Genomic DNA, 16,643 nt, shown 5'->3' with positions numbered 1-16,643 from the left:
CATTCCTGAATGTGTAACTGGGATTGACATATTGCCAGTTGGCAAAAGCCTTAAACTGAGTCGTTGGCCTGTGGGTCAGAGCCATCATATTTAGTGAGGCCAAATTGCAAAGGAAGGAAGGGGAACTAGGTGAAGCCCACCAGCTTCTCTGAGTGGAGGAGACAGAGCTGGTAGTCCAGGGAGACCAAAGATGACTAGAGTTTTCAGGGCAGAATGTTGGAGAGTAGAGAGCTTTGCAGCAAGGGAGCTCTAGTGATCCACAGATAGTTGTCAACAAGTCTTCAGCTTGTGAAGAAGCTACCTGAGGCTGAGGAAAATACTGACCCGAAACCCGTTGCCGTTGAGTCGATTCCGACTCACAGCGACCTTATAGGACAGAGTAGAACTGCCCCATAGAGTTTCCAGGGAGTGCCTGGTGGATTCGAACTGCTGACCTTTTGATTAGCAGCCGTAGCACTTAACTACTATGGTATCAGGGTTTCCGGGGAAAACACTAGAAGGAGCAGTATCCAGAGATCACTTGGGGCTGGGGATAGTTTGTGTTCTTACCAGCTAAAGTAGAAAAACTTGTAATTCATGAGGCATAGGGTGGAATATTCAGAAGATCATTGCCTCAGTAAAAAAAAAAGCCAAACCCACTGCCATCGAGTCAATTCCGACTCAGCGACCCTATAGGACAGAGTAGAACTGCCCCATAGAGTTTCCAAGGAGTGCCTGGTGGGTTCAAACTGCCGACCTTTTGGTTAGCAGCCGTAGCACTTAACCACTTCGCCACCAGGGTTTCCAGTAGAGGGGAGAAATTAGTCCTAGATTAAACACTGCTCTGTGCCCACCTACAAAAAAGTGTAAAATGCAAGCTTCAAGAGCATTAAACTATTTCCAAGTAACTGCATTGCAGAACAAACCTTTAGGTTATTAACAGAAATAATATATATCCAGCACCCAACATGCCAACTGGGGTAAATTGGCTGCATTGGGACCCTTTTGTAAGGGCAAGCAGTTCGTTCTCAGGGATAACACTCTGGGTATTGGTTTATCATTTAGCCTGCAGAGTCTATGACCCAACATTACTGTCTAGGGGAGTGCCTGGTCCATAGTCATGGATTCCACACAACATAGCATCTAACCAGGAGACCCACTGCACAGCAAAGCAGGTATAAGAGTGGGCCATGACCATAGTCAACTGATCATATAACATATGCACCATCCAGAAGCAATTAGGGTGAGAGAGTATTAGTCTAAGTCGGCAGTGGATGTGTCAGTTTGGAGTCAGTACTCTGCAAGGATGGGGTGCCATCTTTCAGAATGCTTTCCATGCACTGAATCAGAGACCTCTATACAGGGCTTTGTCCCAAATAGGAAGAATATGTGGGTCCTGGAACCAAGGCCCCTAATCCAGCAGGTTGCACTCTTGCCAGGAAACACATCAAGAATCTCACTGGACTCCAAACTATAGTTACTGTCTTAGCACTTTGTATTCCATGTTTTCAGGGACAGGCCAGCAAGAAGGCCATCTTGGCAAGGGTAATTGACTCTGATTTCCAGTTCAGGAATCCAGAATAGACCTACTCAAGGCAATCTCCTGTGGATTTAGACTAGAAGAATGCATTCTAATTTTACTTGAGCATAGTTTTTTCCCCAAGAAGTAATGTTAACTCTTTTCAATGATTGTCTTAGTCTGGGTTCGCTAGAGGAGCAAAACCAGTGAAGCTATATACAAATATATACACCGAACAAAACCAAACCTGTTGCTGTCGAGAAGATTCTGACTCATAGCGACCCTACAGAACAGAGTAGAACTGCTGCATAGGGTTTCCAAGGAGTGGCTGGTGGATTCGAACTGCTGACCTTTTGGTTAGCAGCTGAGCTCTTAACCATTGTGCCACCAGGGCTCCTCATAAATACATAGAAATTTACTTCAAGGAAATGCCTCATGCAATTGTAGGGGCTGGCAAATCCAAAATCTGCGGTCTGAAGATTTTTGCAGGCTTACATCCAAGAAACAGAGGTCAGATGATGAGTGCAGGATTGAGAGAGTGAGCCTTGCTGGAATATCCATTTATGTACTGGAAACAGGCCACATCCCAAGGAAATCCCCTTTCAATTGATTGGTTGATCACATCAGATCACATCATGGAGGCTCATATGTTACATTATGGAAGAGCAATCAGTCCAATGTCTGCCAAACCACTGAAAATCATAGCCCAGTCAAGTTGACACATAACATTAACCATCATATTCCATCCCATGTCAACCTGGCACCTATAAACATCTTAAACAATACATAATCTACAAATAAAGACAATTATAAAGTCATACACCTAACACGATACAGCTAATATGTGTACAACAAAAAATGCACTAGCCCCTTTACATCTTGTATTTAATAAAATGTAATGGGATAGGGAGGGAAGAAAACACATATATATAAATGTGGAAACCCCGGTGGCGTAGTGGTTAAGAGCTGTGGCTGCTAACCAAAATGTTGGCAGTTCAAATTCACCAGGCACTGCTTGGAAACCCTAAAGGGCAGTTCTACTCTGTCTGATGGGGTCGCTACAAGTTGGAATTGACTCTATGGTAACGGGTTTGGTTTTTTGTTTGTTTTAAGGGAACTCTTGTATTCCAGACATACCCTTCCTTACCTCCATTATGTAAAAACAGTCCAGTTTCCTCTTGGTAATCAGGATCAGGAGCCCTGGTGGAATGGCACTCAGCTGCTAACCAAAAGGTGGGTGGTTTGAACCTACCGGCTGCTTCGCAGGAGAAAGATGTGGCAGTCTGCTTCTATAAAGGTTACAGCCTTGGAAACCCAATGGGGCAGTTCTACTCTGTCCTATAGGGTCGCTAGGAGTCAGACTCAACAGCAGTGGGTTTAGATTTTGGGAATCCATTTCAATCACATCAGACAATATGGTAATTCCCTTCTTTGCCTGTTGATTCGGAAGCATGAGGAGCCCGAAGTGGTCAGGTGGCATTCTTCCAATTCGGTGGAATCAGTCTTGTGTTTTCTGGTAGGAGCATTCCTCCCTTTAGAAATAAGATCTCTAGACCAGCAAGGGAAGGCTCCAGAGGAGTCCTTTCTCTCTCTGTCGGCTCTGGAGGAAGGTCCTTGTCATCAATCTTCCCTTGATCTAGGAGCTTCTCCGCACAGGAACCCTGGGTCCAAAGGACACACTCTGCTCCCAGCAGTGTTTTCTTGGTGGTATGAGGTCCCCCTTTATCTTTACTCCCTTCTCTCTTTTATGTCTCAAAAAAGACTGACTTAAGGCAAAACCTAGTCTTGTAGATTGAGTCTTGCCTCATTAACATAACTGCCTCTAATCCTGCCTCATTCACATCATAGAGGTAGGATTTACAACACATAGGAAAATTATGTCAGATAACAAAATGGTGGACAGCCACACAATACTGGGACTCATGGACTAGCCAAGTTGCCAGATTTTGGGGGGACACAATTTATAACACCCTGCAAGGTATTTCCACCTGGCTGTCTGGCGCCATAATTGAGTCTTTCAAAAGATCCCAGTTGTCTCAGGATGATGGGAAACATAGTAAGACCAGTGAATTCCATGAGTGGACCCAATGCTGCACTTCATTTGCTGTGAAGTGAGACCCTTGATCTGAGGTGATGCTCTGTGGGATACAATAATGGTGGATGAAGCATTCCGTAAGTCCACGGGTGGTAGTTTTGGTAGAAGCATTGCGTGCAGGGAAGGCAAATTCATATCCAGAGTAGTGTCAATCCCAGTAAGAACAAAATCTTGTACTTACCATGCTGGAAGCGATCCAGTGTAATCAACCTGCCACCAGGTTACTGGCTGATCACCCTGAGGAATGATGTCATATCGGGAACTCAGTGTTAGTCTCTGGGCTCTCAGCAGTACCTGTAGCCAAGTCAGCCTTTGTGAGTGGAAGTCCATGTTGCTTAGCTCATGTATAACCTCCATGCCTTCTACCGTGGCCACTTGGTTCATGAACTCATTGGATAATGACAGGAGTGACTGGAGAAAGAGGCTGACTGGTATCCACAGAACGTGCCATCCTATTCACTTGACTGTTAAAATCCTCTGCTGAGGTCATCGTTTGGTGAACATTCACATGAAATACAAATATCTTCACTTCTTTGCCTCATTCAGAGAGTTTTATGGACATATTTCTTTCCAATACCTCCTAGTTACCAACTTGGCAATCATGTTCCTTCAAAGCCCCTGACCATCCAGGCAAAACATTGGCCACAGCCCATGATTCAGTATACAATCACACATATGGCCATTTCTCCTTTCAAGCAAAATGCACAACCAGATGCACTTCTCGAAGTTCTGCCCACTGGGAAGATTTCCCTTCACCACTGTCCTTCAGGAAGTCCCAGAAATGGGCTGCAGTGCTGCAGCTGTCCATTTATGAGCGGTGCCTGCATATTGAACCATCTGTAAACCAGACATACATAAGTTTTCTCTTCCTCAGTCAACTGATAATAAGGATCTCCCCACGAGGCCATAGGTGCAGATTGGTAGAGAGCAGGTAATGTAACAGAAGTGGGGACCGTGGGCATTTGGGGCACTTCCTTATATAACTTACATGTGCCTTCAGGGCCTGCTCAGGCCTAATTTCATATATACACATCACTTCCATTTGATGATGGAGTGCTGTTGTGCATGTCCAAATTTATGACTTTGTGGGTTAGACAACATCCAGTTCATGACAGCCAGCTCAGGTCATTTGGGAACCTGGTGGCCCATGGTTAAGAGGTCAGTCTTTACTAAGGCCCAGTAACAAGCCAAAAGCTGTTTCTCAAAAGGAGAGAAGTTATCTGCAGAGAATGGCAGGGCTTTGCTCCAAAATCCTAAGGGTCTGTGTTGTGATTCACCAATAGGGGCCTGCCAAAGACTCCAAACAGCATCTCTGCCACTGAGCATTCAAGCACCATTGGATCATATGGCCCAAGTTGCTGATCGGCTTGCACGGCAGCCTGGACCTGTTGCAGAGCCTGCTGTTGTCCTGGGCTCCACTCAAAACTAGCAGCTTTTCAAGTCACTTAGTGAATAGGTCTGAGTAGCACACACAAATGAAGGATATGTTGCTTCCAAAATCCAAAGAGGCCCACCTGAGGCATGATGCCTCCTTTTTAGTTGTAGGAAGGGCCAGATGCAACAACTTATCTTTCACCTTAGAATGAATATCTTGACATGCCCCACACTTCTAGAAATTTCACCGAGGTGGAAGGTCTGAATTTTTGTCTGGTTATTTTCCCACCCTCTAGCATGCAAAAGGGGCCCTGGTGGCACAGTGGTTAAGAGCTTGGCTGCTAACCAAATGATTGGCAGTTGGAATCCATCAATTGCTCCTTGGAAATCCTATGGGCCAGTTCTACTCTGTCCTGTAGGGTCGCTGTGAGTCAGAATTGACTCCACAGCAATGAATTTAGTTTTTGGTTTAGCACGCAAATGTCTTACAAATAAAGTTGAGAGTTGTTGATACTTCTTTACTAGGTCCAATGAGCATAATGCTGTCAATGTAATGTATCCATTGAGATTGGGAGAACCCCTGAATCTCCTGCCTGGAAATAATCTTTAAATCTTGAACTGAAACTATTCCATGAAGCTATTGTTAAACTAAACAACAGTTTAGCCCAATTAATAAATAATGTTTGCCTTGGGCGTAGCACTCTTAGAAAGGATTATCTGTATGAGCATAAACAACAGTTAATCTAAAGCACAAATGAGAACTTTAAGGGGGAGAGAGCCTAAAGTAATGATGATGGGAAATACGAGTAGAGATAGTGAGGGTCTGGGAGTGAGAATGGTGACACAACGTGAAGTATGTAACCAATGCTACTGAACTGTTCATGTAGAGATTGTGAATGGATGTATGTTTGGTTGTGTATATTGCCATCAAAAATAAACTATTTAAAAAAAAAAAAAAGAAAGAATAGCTGGAGACGGGCTCAAAGAGAATTGTTTGGGCTCTGTTTCCTCCTCCCAACTCTGCTTTGATTTATTCCATGGCAGATCCTCTCTGAGGAGTGGGCAGGGTGGTCACTAACAGCAATATCTTCCTAGTCAAACAACTCAGAGAGGAAAAAGAAAACAATCTTCTTTCCCAGTCTTTTTGTATCCATATTAAAGAAGACTTCTATTGGTCTTATTTGAATCATAAATCTGGAACCACCTCTCAACCGTCACAAAAACTGGGGATATGGGGAACTATGGCCAGGTCGCATGGCTGCTCCTGTGGCAACAAGATTGACAGCCCTTCAAAACCAAAGAAATTGGAAAGGCTTTCCCAACACAATGAGAATGGGTTTAGGGAACTTTAAGGGGCAGAGAACATCTACCTAAACCAGTTGCCATTGACTCGTGGCGCCCTATGTGTGTCAGGGTAAAACTATGTTCCTTGGGGCTTTCAACAGATTTTTTCAGAAATAGATTCCCAGGCCTCTCTTCCGAGGTGCCTCTGGGTGGATTCAAACCGTCAATCTTTCAGTTAGTAGCTGAGCATGTTAACCTTTGGCACCACCCAGTGACCACAGCGGGGCCCTAGTGGTGCAGTGGTTAAGAGCTATGGATGCTAATGGAAAGTTTGGCAGTTTGAATCCACCAGCTACTCCTTGGAAACCCTATGGGGCAGTTCTACTCTGTCCTATAGGGTTGCTATGAGTTGCAATCAACTTGACAGCAATGGGTTTTTGGTTTTTAGTGACTGCATGACTGCAGCATTTACCTACAGCCAGGTATTTGTATTGACAAAATGGCAGATAATAGTTCTGTATTTGTGCATGTACTTATCTAAAATATTCTAACCTGTGAGATTGTGCATGAATGTAAAATATCTGGGGAGTCAGAAGGGATACAGCAGGAGGTAGATGCCATCTAGATTGCAGTGGCTTATGTCTGTACATTTTGTACCATATATATACATTTTTTTCACTATTGGAAAGAAAATAAATATTTGCTAAGTGATACTTGAATGGTGAAAGAAAGCTAATGTTTTTCCTCTTATGTTTGTTGGAACTCAATCATAGTAAAACCCACTGTCATATATTGAATTGTGTCCCCCCCATCCCCAAATATGTGTCAACTTGGTTAGGCCATGATTCCCAGTATTGTGTGGTTGTCCTCCATTTTCTGATTGTAATTTTATGTTAAGAGGATGAGGGTGGAATTGTAACACCACCCTTACTCAGGTCATCGCACTGATCCAGTGTAAAGGGAGTTTCCCTGGGATGTGGCCTTCACCACCTTTTATCTCTCTAGAGAGAAAAGGGAAGCAAGCAGAGAGTTGGGGACCTCATACCACCAAGAAAGCAGCACCAGGAGCAGAGCACATCCTTTGGACACAGGGTCCCTGCTCCTGAGAAGCTCCTTGACCAGGGGAAGATTGAGGACCAGGACCTTCCTTGAGAGCCAACAGAGAGAGAAAGCTTTCCCCTGAAGCCAACACCCTGAATTTGGACTTGTAACCTACTAGACTGTGAGAAAATAAATTCCTCTTTGTTCAAGCCATCCACTTGTGGTATTTCTGTTACGACTAGCACTAGATGACTAAGAGACCCAATATCTGGCATTCTGTTAACAAAAGCAACATTAATCTTATATTTTATCATTAATTGTATTTTATATTGAAGAACAATTGAAAGTTATTAATAATAAACATCTTAAGAAGTATCGATAAGAGATGTTTCATAAAGAATATGTGTAATATATTTTAAAGGTAAATTACATGTATCATACAGATTTTAACTTAGAAAATTAATAGATACTCAGGTTTATGATACATAAACTCATTTATTGCAAGGTAGTTATGGCAAAGCATGCAAGTAAGATCTCATTCATTTAGAACTGGAGAATCAGAATCAACAATTACAATTGCAATGTTAATTCAATGATTAGAGTCCAAATCTTTACACTTTAAACAAGAGGTTGAAGGCTTTTTACCTTTTAACAAGAGGTTCCAGGAGGAAGGCTTAACCATGCCTCCACTGGAACTAAGGTAGCTAAGGTCTGAGGTTGGTAGCGGTGGCCAGGGTCTCAGCAGGCTCTTGGTCTTCAGAGAGAGGAGGCCAGAGAAAAACCTGTTTGCCTTCTCTCATTGCATGAGCAGCAATAAAGGTTTTCTATGTGAAATTCTCACCTTGGCCTCACACAATAAGGGCCAGTGTGATGTCGAAGACTAGTATTTTGTGCCTTTTATCCATGGTTAGAGATGAACCAAATGACACATGTTTTCTTCAAGGTTAGATATTAGGGAGGTTGTTTAGACTTATGTCTCAATACTAGTTTATAAAGATTAACTATGTTATATCTTCTTTATCACAGCCATGTCAGGTCAAAGTCAACTTAAAAGTTGTTTACGTTCTTTACATGCTACACAAGATTCTATGATTCTACATCTAAGTTCAGAATATTTCTAAATAATTTTCTCATGATTTACAAGTTTCTAAAAAAAAAAAATTTTTTAAGGGCTTATAATTCATGTTAGAGAGCCTCACAAAGGTAGACATATTTCTATTCCTAAGTTCATATTATGAGTGATTATACATATGTATTTTGAAAGCATAATAGTGATTTATATCTTATTGGATTTGAGAGCATTATAAAAACATACAAAACAATATGTATTAGTCTTCAATTCACTTAAATTCTACTATTTAAAAGACTTGATGAATGTCCAATGCACAAATACTTTTATGATCACTTTTATGGACTATATATGATATATTAAGTTGCATAATGATCAAATTTGAATCAGGCAATGGATTTGAAGCTAAAAAGTGATCTGTGATGTTCCTGTAATTTATTAAAATATGGAAGTAATTATGAGCTCACAGCATAGTGTAAGAATGACATGTCAGTACATTGGTTTCATTTCTAGAACCTAACAATTCAAAGACAAAGGACTGAAGACTATGTGATAATTCTACACTTTAATAAAACCTGGTGATAATACAAAGATGATACTAAAGGCTAATGCAAGTGCATTTTCAAATTTATACTATTTTATGGTAAATTGTAGATAAGGTAGATTAAATATAGGATGCTAACTTAATCTTATAAATTATTAAATGGATACTAAATATACTAGAGTTTACACCAAATATAGTTGTACTAAAGGTAATAGCCATCACCCATCTGTCAGCTTGTCCTTGTTACGCTTCAGCCCATTGTTGCAGCCACTGTGTCAATCCATCTCACTGAGGGTCTTCCTCTTTTCCGCTGACCCTGTACTTTTCCAAGTGTGATGTCCTTCTCCAGGAACTGATCCCTCCTGACAACATGTCCAAAGTATGTAAGACGCAGTCTCACCGTCCTTCTAAGGAGCATTCTGGTTGTACTTCTTCCAAGACAGATTTATTCGTTTTTTTGGCAGTCCACGGTATATTCAATATTCTTCGCCAACACAATTCAAAGGCGTCGATTCTTCTTCAGTCTTCCTTATTTATTGTCTTGCTTTCACATGCATATGACGTGATTGAAAATACCATGACTTGGGTCAGGCGCACCTTAGATTTCAAGGTGACATCTTTGCTGTTCAACACTTTGGAAAGGTCCTTTGCAGCAGATTTGCCCAGTGCAATGCATTTTTTTATTTCTTTACTGCTGCTTCCATGGGTGTTGATTGTGGATCCAAGTAAAGTGAAATCCTTGACAACTTCAGTCTTTTCTCCTTTTGTCATAATGTTGCTCATTGGCCCAATTGTGAAGATTTTTGTTTTCTTTATTTTGAGGTGCAATCCATACTGAAGGCTGTGGTCTTTGATCTTCATGAGTCAGTGCTTCAAGTCCTCTTCACTTTCATCAAGCAAGGTTGTGTTATCTGCATAATGAAGGTTGTTAGTGAGTCTTCCTCCAATCCTGATGCCCCATTCTTCTTTGTATAGTCTAGCTTCTCGGATTATTTGCTCAGCATACAGATTAAATAGGTATGGTGAAAGGATACAACCTTGACACACACCTTTCCTGACTTTAAACCACTCAGTATCCCCTTGTTCTGTCCAAACAACTGCCTTTTGATCTATATACAGGTTCCTCATGAGCACAATCAAGTGTTCTAGAATTCCCGGTCTTCACAACGTTATCTATTATTTGTTATGATCCACACAGTTGAATGCCTTTGCAGAGTCAATAAAACAGAGGTAAGCATCCTTCTGGTATTCTCTGCTTTCAGCCAGGATCCATCTGACATCAGCAATGATATCCCTGGTTCCACGTACTCTTCTGAATCCAGCCTGAATTTCTGGCAGTTCCCTGTCGATATACCACTGCAGCCGCTTTTGAATGATCTTCAGCAAAATTTTACTTGCGTGTGATATTAATGATATTGTTCAATAGTTTCCACATTTGGTGGATCATCTTTCTTTGGAATAAACATAAATATGGATCTCTTCCAGTCAGTTGGCCAATTTCATCCATTTGTTGAAACATCTCAATTGATATTCCATCAATTCCTGGAGCCTTGTTTTTCACCAACGCCTTCAGTGCAGCTTGGTCTTCTTCCTTCAGTACCATTGGTTCCTGATAATATGCTACCTCTTGAAATGGTTGGACGTTGACTAATTCTTTTTGGTATAATGACTCTGTGTATTCCTTCCATCTTCTTTTGCTGCTTCCTGTGTCGTTTAATATTTTCCCCATAGAATCCACTATTGCAACTCGAGGCCTGAATTTTTACTTCAGTTTTTTTTTTTTCCTTCAGCTTGAGAAATGCCAAGCGTGTTCTTCCCTTTTGGTTTTCTAACTCCAGACCTTTACACATGCCATTATAATACTTTGTCTCCTCCAACCACCATTTGAAATCTCTTGTTCAGATCTTTTACTTCATCATTTCTTCATTTTGCTTTAGCTACTTGACGTTCAAGAGCAAGTTTCAGAGTCTCTTCTGATATCCATTTGATTCTTTTCTTTCTTTCCGGCCTTTCTAATGACTCCTTGCTTTCTTCATGTATGATGTCTTTGATGTCATTCCACAACTCGTCTGGTCTTTGGTCATTAGTATTCAATGTGTCAAATTTATTCTTGCGATGGTCTCTAAATTCAGGTGGAATATACTCAAGGTCGTATTTTGGCTCTCGTGGACTTGCTCTGATTTTCTTCAGTTTCAACTTGAACTTGCGTATGAGCAATTGATGGTCTGTTCCACAGTTGGCCCCTGGCCTTGTCCTGACTGATGATATTGAGCTTTTCCATCACCTCTTTCCACAGATGTAGTCAATTTTATTCCTGTGTATTCCATCTGGTGCGGTTCACGTGTATAGTCACTGTTTATGTTGGTGAAAAAAGGTATTAGCAATGAAGACGTCATTGGTCTTGCAAAAGTCAATCATGCTATCTCTGGCATTGTTTCCATCACTAAGGCCATATTTTCCAGCTACTGGTCCTTCTTCTTTGTTTCCAACTTTCGCATTCCAATCACCAGTAATTACCAATGTATCCTGATTGCATGTTTGATCCATTTCAGAGTGCAGAAACTGATAAAAATCTTAAGTTTTTTCATCTTTGGCCTTAGTGGTTTGTGCTAAATTTGAATAATAGCCGTATTCACTGGTCTTCGTGGTAGGTGTATGGATATTATCCTATCACTGACAGCATTGTACTTCAGGATAGATCTTGAAATGTTCTTTTTGACAATGAATGCAACAACTTTCCTCTTCAAGTTGTCATTCCTGGCATAGTAGACTATATGATTGTCCAATTCAAAAATGGCCAATACCATTGGGGGCATATGGAGATCAGGTTATTAATAGAGTCTTACTTCATGTCCCTCTCACAGTAGATCCACTGGGTCTCCAAACCCACCCTGTAGTGATTTCCCCAGTTCTGGAATGCATAATTGGAATAGATATACTCAGCAACTGACAGAGCCCCCACACTGGATCCATGACAAATGGAGTAAGGGCTATTGTGGTAGGAAAAGCCAAGTGAAAGCTATTAGAACCACCCCTACTAAGGAAAATAGTAAACAGGAAGCAATATGGCATTCCTGGAGGGATTGTGGAAATTTCTGCTACCGTCAAAGACTTGAAGGATACAGGGGTGGTGATTCCCACCACATCCCCATTCAACTCACCTATTTGGCGTGTGCAAAAAACAGATGGATCTTGCAGTATGACAGTGTACTATCGAATACTTAACCAAGTGGTGAAGCCAATTGCTGCTGCTGTTTCAGATGTTGTTTAATTTCTTGAGCAAGTTATTATATCTCCTGGTATCCGGTATGCAGCTATTGATCTGGCTAATGCCTTTTTCTCCATACCTGTTTTGAAGGACCACCAGAATCAGTTTGCCTTCAGCTGCCAAGGCCAGCAATACACCTTAAGTTGTCTACCTCAAAGCTACATCAACTGTCTAGTCCTATGTCATAATTTAGTCTACAGAGACCTTGATCACCTTTTCCTTCCACAAGCTGTCACACTGGTCAATTACATTGATGACATTATGCTGATTGGACCTAGTAAGGAAGAAGTGTCAATGACTCTGGACTTATTAGTAAAACATTTGCATGCAAGAGGGTGAGAAATCAATCCCAGAAAAATTCAGGCACCTTCCACCTCAGTGAAATTTTTAGGAGTGCAGTGGTATGGGGCATGTCGAGATATTCCTTCTAAAGTGAAGGGTAAGTTATTGTGTCTGGCCCCTCCCACAACTAAAAAGGAGGCACAATGCCTAGTGGGCTTCCTTGGATTTTGGAGGCAACATATTCCTCATTTAGGTGTGTGCTATTCTGGCCTATTTATGAAGTGACTCAAAAAGCTGCTAGTTTTGAGCAGGGCCCAGAACAAGCGAAGGTTCTGCAACAAGTCCAGGCTGCCGTGCAAGCCGATCTGCAGCTTGGGCCATATGATCCAGCTGATCCAGTGGTGCTTGAAGGGTCAGTGGCAGAGATGCTGTTTGGAGTCTTTGGCAGGCCCCTACTGGTAAATTACAGCACAGACCCTTAGGATTTTGGAGGAAAACCCTGCCATCCTCTGCAGATAACTACTCTCCTATTGAGAAACAGCTTTTGGCTTGTAACTGGGTCGTACTAGAGATTGAACTTTTAATCATGTGCCACCAAGTCACCATGCAACCTGAGCTGCCTGTCATGAACTGGGTGTTGTCTGACCCACAGAGCCATAAAGTTGGATGTGCACAGTAGCACTCCATCATTAAATGGAAGTAATATATATGAGATCAGGCCTGAGCAGGACCTGAAGACACAAGTAAGTTGCATGAGGAAGTGGCCCAAATCCCCGTGGTCTCCATTCCTGTCACATTACTTTCCCTCTTCCAGTCTGCGCCTATGGCCTCATGGGGAGCTCCTTATGATCAGTTGACTGAGAGAGAAAACTCATGCCTGATTTACAGATGGTTCTGCATGATACGCATGTATCATTTGAAAATGGACAGTGACAGCACTACAGCCCCTTTCTGGAACCTCCCTCAAGGGCAATGGTGAAGGGAAATCCTCCCAATGGGCAGAACTTCAAGCAGTACACCTGGTTATTCACTTTGCTTGGAAAGCAAATTGTGTGATTATATATTGATTCATGGACTGTGGCCAATGATTTGGCTGGATGGTCAGGGACTTTGAAGGAACATGATAAGAAAATGGGAGACAAGGAAATATGTGAATAGAGCTGACTGAATGGGCTAAAGAAGTGAGGATATTTGTGTCCCATGTGAATGCTCACCAAAGGGTGACCTCAGCAGAGGAGGATTTTAACAATCAAGTGGATAGGATGATGTGTTCTGTGGAAACCGGTCATCCTCTTTCCCCAGTCACTGCTGTCGCTGCTCAATGGGCTCATGAACAGAGTGGTCATGGTGGCAGGGATGGAGGTTATGCATGGGCTCAGCAATGGGAGCTTCCACTCACCAAGCCTGACTTGGCTATAGCCACTGCTGAGTGCCCAATATGTCAGCAGCTGAGACCAACACTGAGTCTCCTATATGGCACCATCCCTCAAGGTGATCAGTCATCAACCTGGTGGCAAGTTGATTACACTGGACCATTTGCATCATGGAAAGGGCAGAGATTTGTTCTTTTTAGTTAGTTTATTTATTTTTTTAATTGCACTTTTGTTGAAGGTTTACAGAACAAAATAGTTTCTCATCAAACAGTTAGTATGCATATTATTCTATGGCATTGGTTAACAAACAACCCCTTGACATGTTGACACTCTCCCTTCTCAACCCTGGGTTCCCTATTACCAGCTTTCCTGTTCCCTTCTGTCTTCCAATCCTGCCCCAGGGCTGGTGCACCCCTTTAGTCTTGTTTTGTTCCATGGGCCCGTTCAATATTTGGCTAAAGGGTGAACCTCTGTAGTGACCTTATTACTGAGCTGAAAGGGTGTCCAGAGGCCATACTCTCAGTGTTTCTCCAGTCTCTGTCAGGTCAGCAAGTCTGGTCTTTCTTTCTGAGTTAGGATTTTGTTGTACATTTTTCTCCAGCTCTGTCTGGGACCCTCTATTTTGATCCCTGTCAGAGCAGCCGGTGGTGATAGCCAGGCACCATCTCATTGCTCTGGACTCAGTCTGGTGGAGGCCATGGTAGATGTGGTCCATTAGTCTTTTGGACCAATCTTTTCCTTGTATCTTTAGTTTTCTTCATTATTCCTTGCTACCAAAGGGGTGAGACTAGTGGAATATATTCGATGGCTGCTCACAGGCTTCTAAGACCCCAGCAGAGGTTTGTTCTTACTGGAACAGACATATACTCTGAATATGGATTTGCCTTCTCTACATGCAATTCTTCTACCAAAACTACCATCCATGAACTTACAGAATGCCTTATCCACCGTCACAGTATTCCACACAGCATCACCTCAGATCAAAGGACTCATTTTACAGCGAATGAAGCAATGGGCCCATGCACTTGGAATTCACTGGTCTTACCATGTTCTCCAACATCCTGAAGCAGCTGGTTTGATAGAAAGATGGAAAGGCCTTCTAAAGACACAATTATCATGGCAATATCTTGTAGGTTTCAGGTGATGTTCTCCAGGAGGCTGTATATACTCTAAACCAGCATCCAATATATGGTGCTGTCTCTCCCATAGCCAGGATTCATGGGTCCAGGAATCAAGCTGTGGAAATGGGAGTGGAACCACTCAGTATTAGCCCTCATGTCTCACTCACAAAATTTTTGCTTCTTGTCCCCACAACGTTATGCTGTGCAGGTCTAGGGGTCTCAGTTCCAAAGGGAGGAGTTTTCTCACCTGGAGGCACATCACTGATCCCATTGAACTGGAAGCTAAAAATGCCACCTGGCCACTTTTGGCTCCTTATGCCTCTGGATCAACAGGCAAAGAAGGGAGTTACCATACTGGCTATTGTGATTGATCCTGATTATCAAGAGGAAATCAAATTGATATTACATAATGGAGGTAAAGAGGAGTATGTCTGGAATGCAGACATACTCCTGTGATTAAAGTCAGTGGAAAACTACAGCAACCCAATTCCGACATGACTGCTAATGGCCCAGAACCTTCAGGAATGAAGGTTTGGATCACCTCACCAGGCAAAGAACCACAACCAGCTGAGGTGCTTGCTAAGAGCAAAGGGAGTACGGAATGGGTGGTGGAAGAAGGCAATTCTAAATACCAATTATGACTATGTGACCAGTTGCAGAAATGAGAACTGTAATTGTTATGGGTATTTGTTTTCTGCGTGTGCATCAAGTATTTTTGTTTTCTTCACTTATAAAATGTAGGATATAAACGGGGCTAGTGCATTTTATCACATCAGATGCAAGTATGACTTTATAATTGTCTTTATTTAGACATTATGTATGGTTTTAGGAGATATATACAGGGGCCAAGTTGACTTGGGGTGGACTGTGGTGGTTAAGGTTGTGTGTCACCTTGACTGGCTGTGATTCTCAGTGGTTTGGCAGTTACGATGTAGTTTGGCAGTCACGATGTAGTTTGGCAGTCATATGATGTTGTGATCACTTCCATGATGAAAACTGATATAATTTGATCACCTCCATGATGGGATCTGCTGTGAGTAGCCAATCAGTTGAAAGGGAGTTCCTTGGGCATGTGGCTCAAGGGCTTTTGCTTGCTCTGGATCCTGCAGCTGGCTCCTGTTCATCTGACCTCTGGTTCTTAGACTTGAGCTAGCAGATTACTTTCAGTCTTGCCTGCCGATCGTGGGGTTCATTGATCTTTGCAGCCTGTGACCAAGAGCCTTTGGTGATCTTGGGTTCACCAGCCCCTGTGGCTACGTGAATCAGGGGAAGCCTCTATGCTATCCCATGGACCTGGGACGTTCCATCCTGTACAATTACATGAGCCATTTCCTTGATATAAATCTCTGTATATATATTTATATGCTTTACTGGTTTTGCTTCTCTAGAGAATCCAGCCCAAGACAGGTTGCAACAATGGGCTCAAACATAGCAATGATTGTGAGGATGGCACAGGACGAGGCAGTGTTTTCTTTTGTTGTACATAGGATACCCATGAGTCAGAATCAACTCGATGGCACATAACAACAACAATAGATAATAGACCAAGTATTACTTTAGGACAGTTTTATTCTTTATATCAGCCTGTGTTTTATAAATAATGGAGTAAAAGACAGAATCCTTGCTAAAACTAGTAAACTAGGAACAACATTCAAAATATTATTTAGGATAACTGAAATTATTTGTGCATCATT

The 16,643-nt window shown here is 42.2% G+C and overlaps 1 protein-coding gene across 6 annotated transcripts in view; it reads left to right on the top strand.

The window, feature by feature from the left end:
- Positions 1-7,516, top strand: part of UBE2W (ubiquitin conjugating enzyme E2 W) — a 76,469-nt gene extending 68,953 nt beyond the window's left edge. For 2 of the 6 annotated variants that reach the window (XM_064267845.1, XM_064267846.1), the window contains exon 6: positions 7,257-7,516. In XM_064267845.1, coding sequence (XP_064123915.1) covers positions 7,257-7,357 — 101 coding nt within the window. In that variant the 3' untranslated portion in view covers positions 7,358-7,516. The remainder of the gene's footprint in view (positions 1-7,256) is intronic. The other 4 variants (XM_064267847.1, XM_064267848.1, XM_064267850.1 and 1 more) reach the window with 2 other exon arrangements.
- The last annotated feature ends 9,127 nt before the right edge of the window (positions 7,517-16,643 follow it).

The sequence above is a fragment of the Loxodonta africana genome, chromosome 14 (assembly GCF_030014295.1).
Source record: "Loxodonta africana isolate mLoxAfr1 chromosome 14, mLoxAfr1.hap2, whole genome shotgun sequence".
Taxonomy (NCBI): Eukaryota; Metazoa; Chordata; class Mammalia; order Proboscidea; family Elephantidae; genus Loxodonta; species Loxodonta africana.
This window is presented reverse-complemented; position numbering and strand designations above follow the sequence as displayed.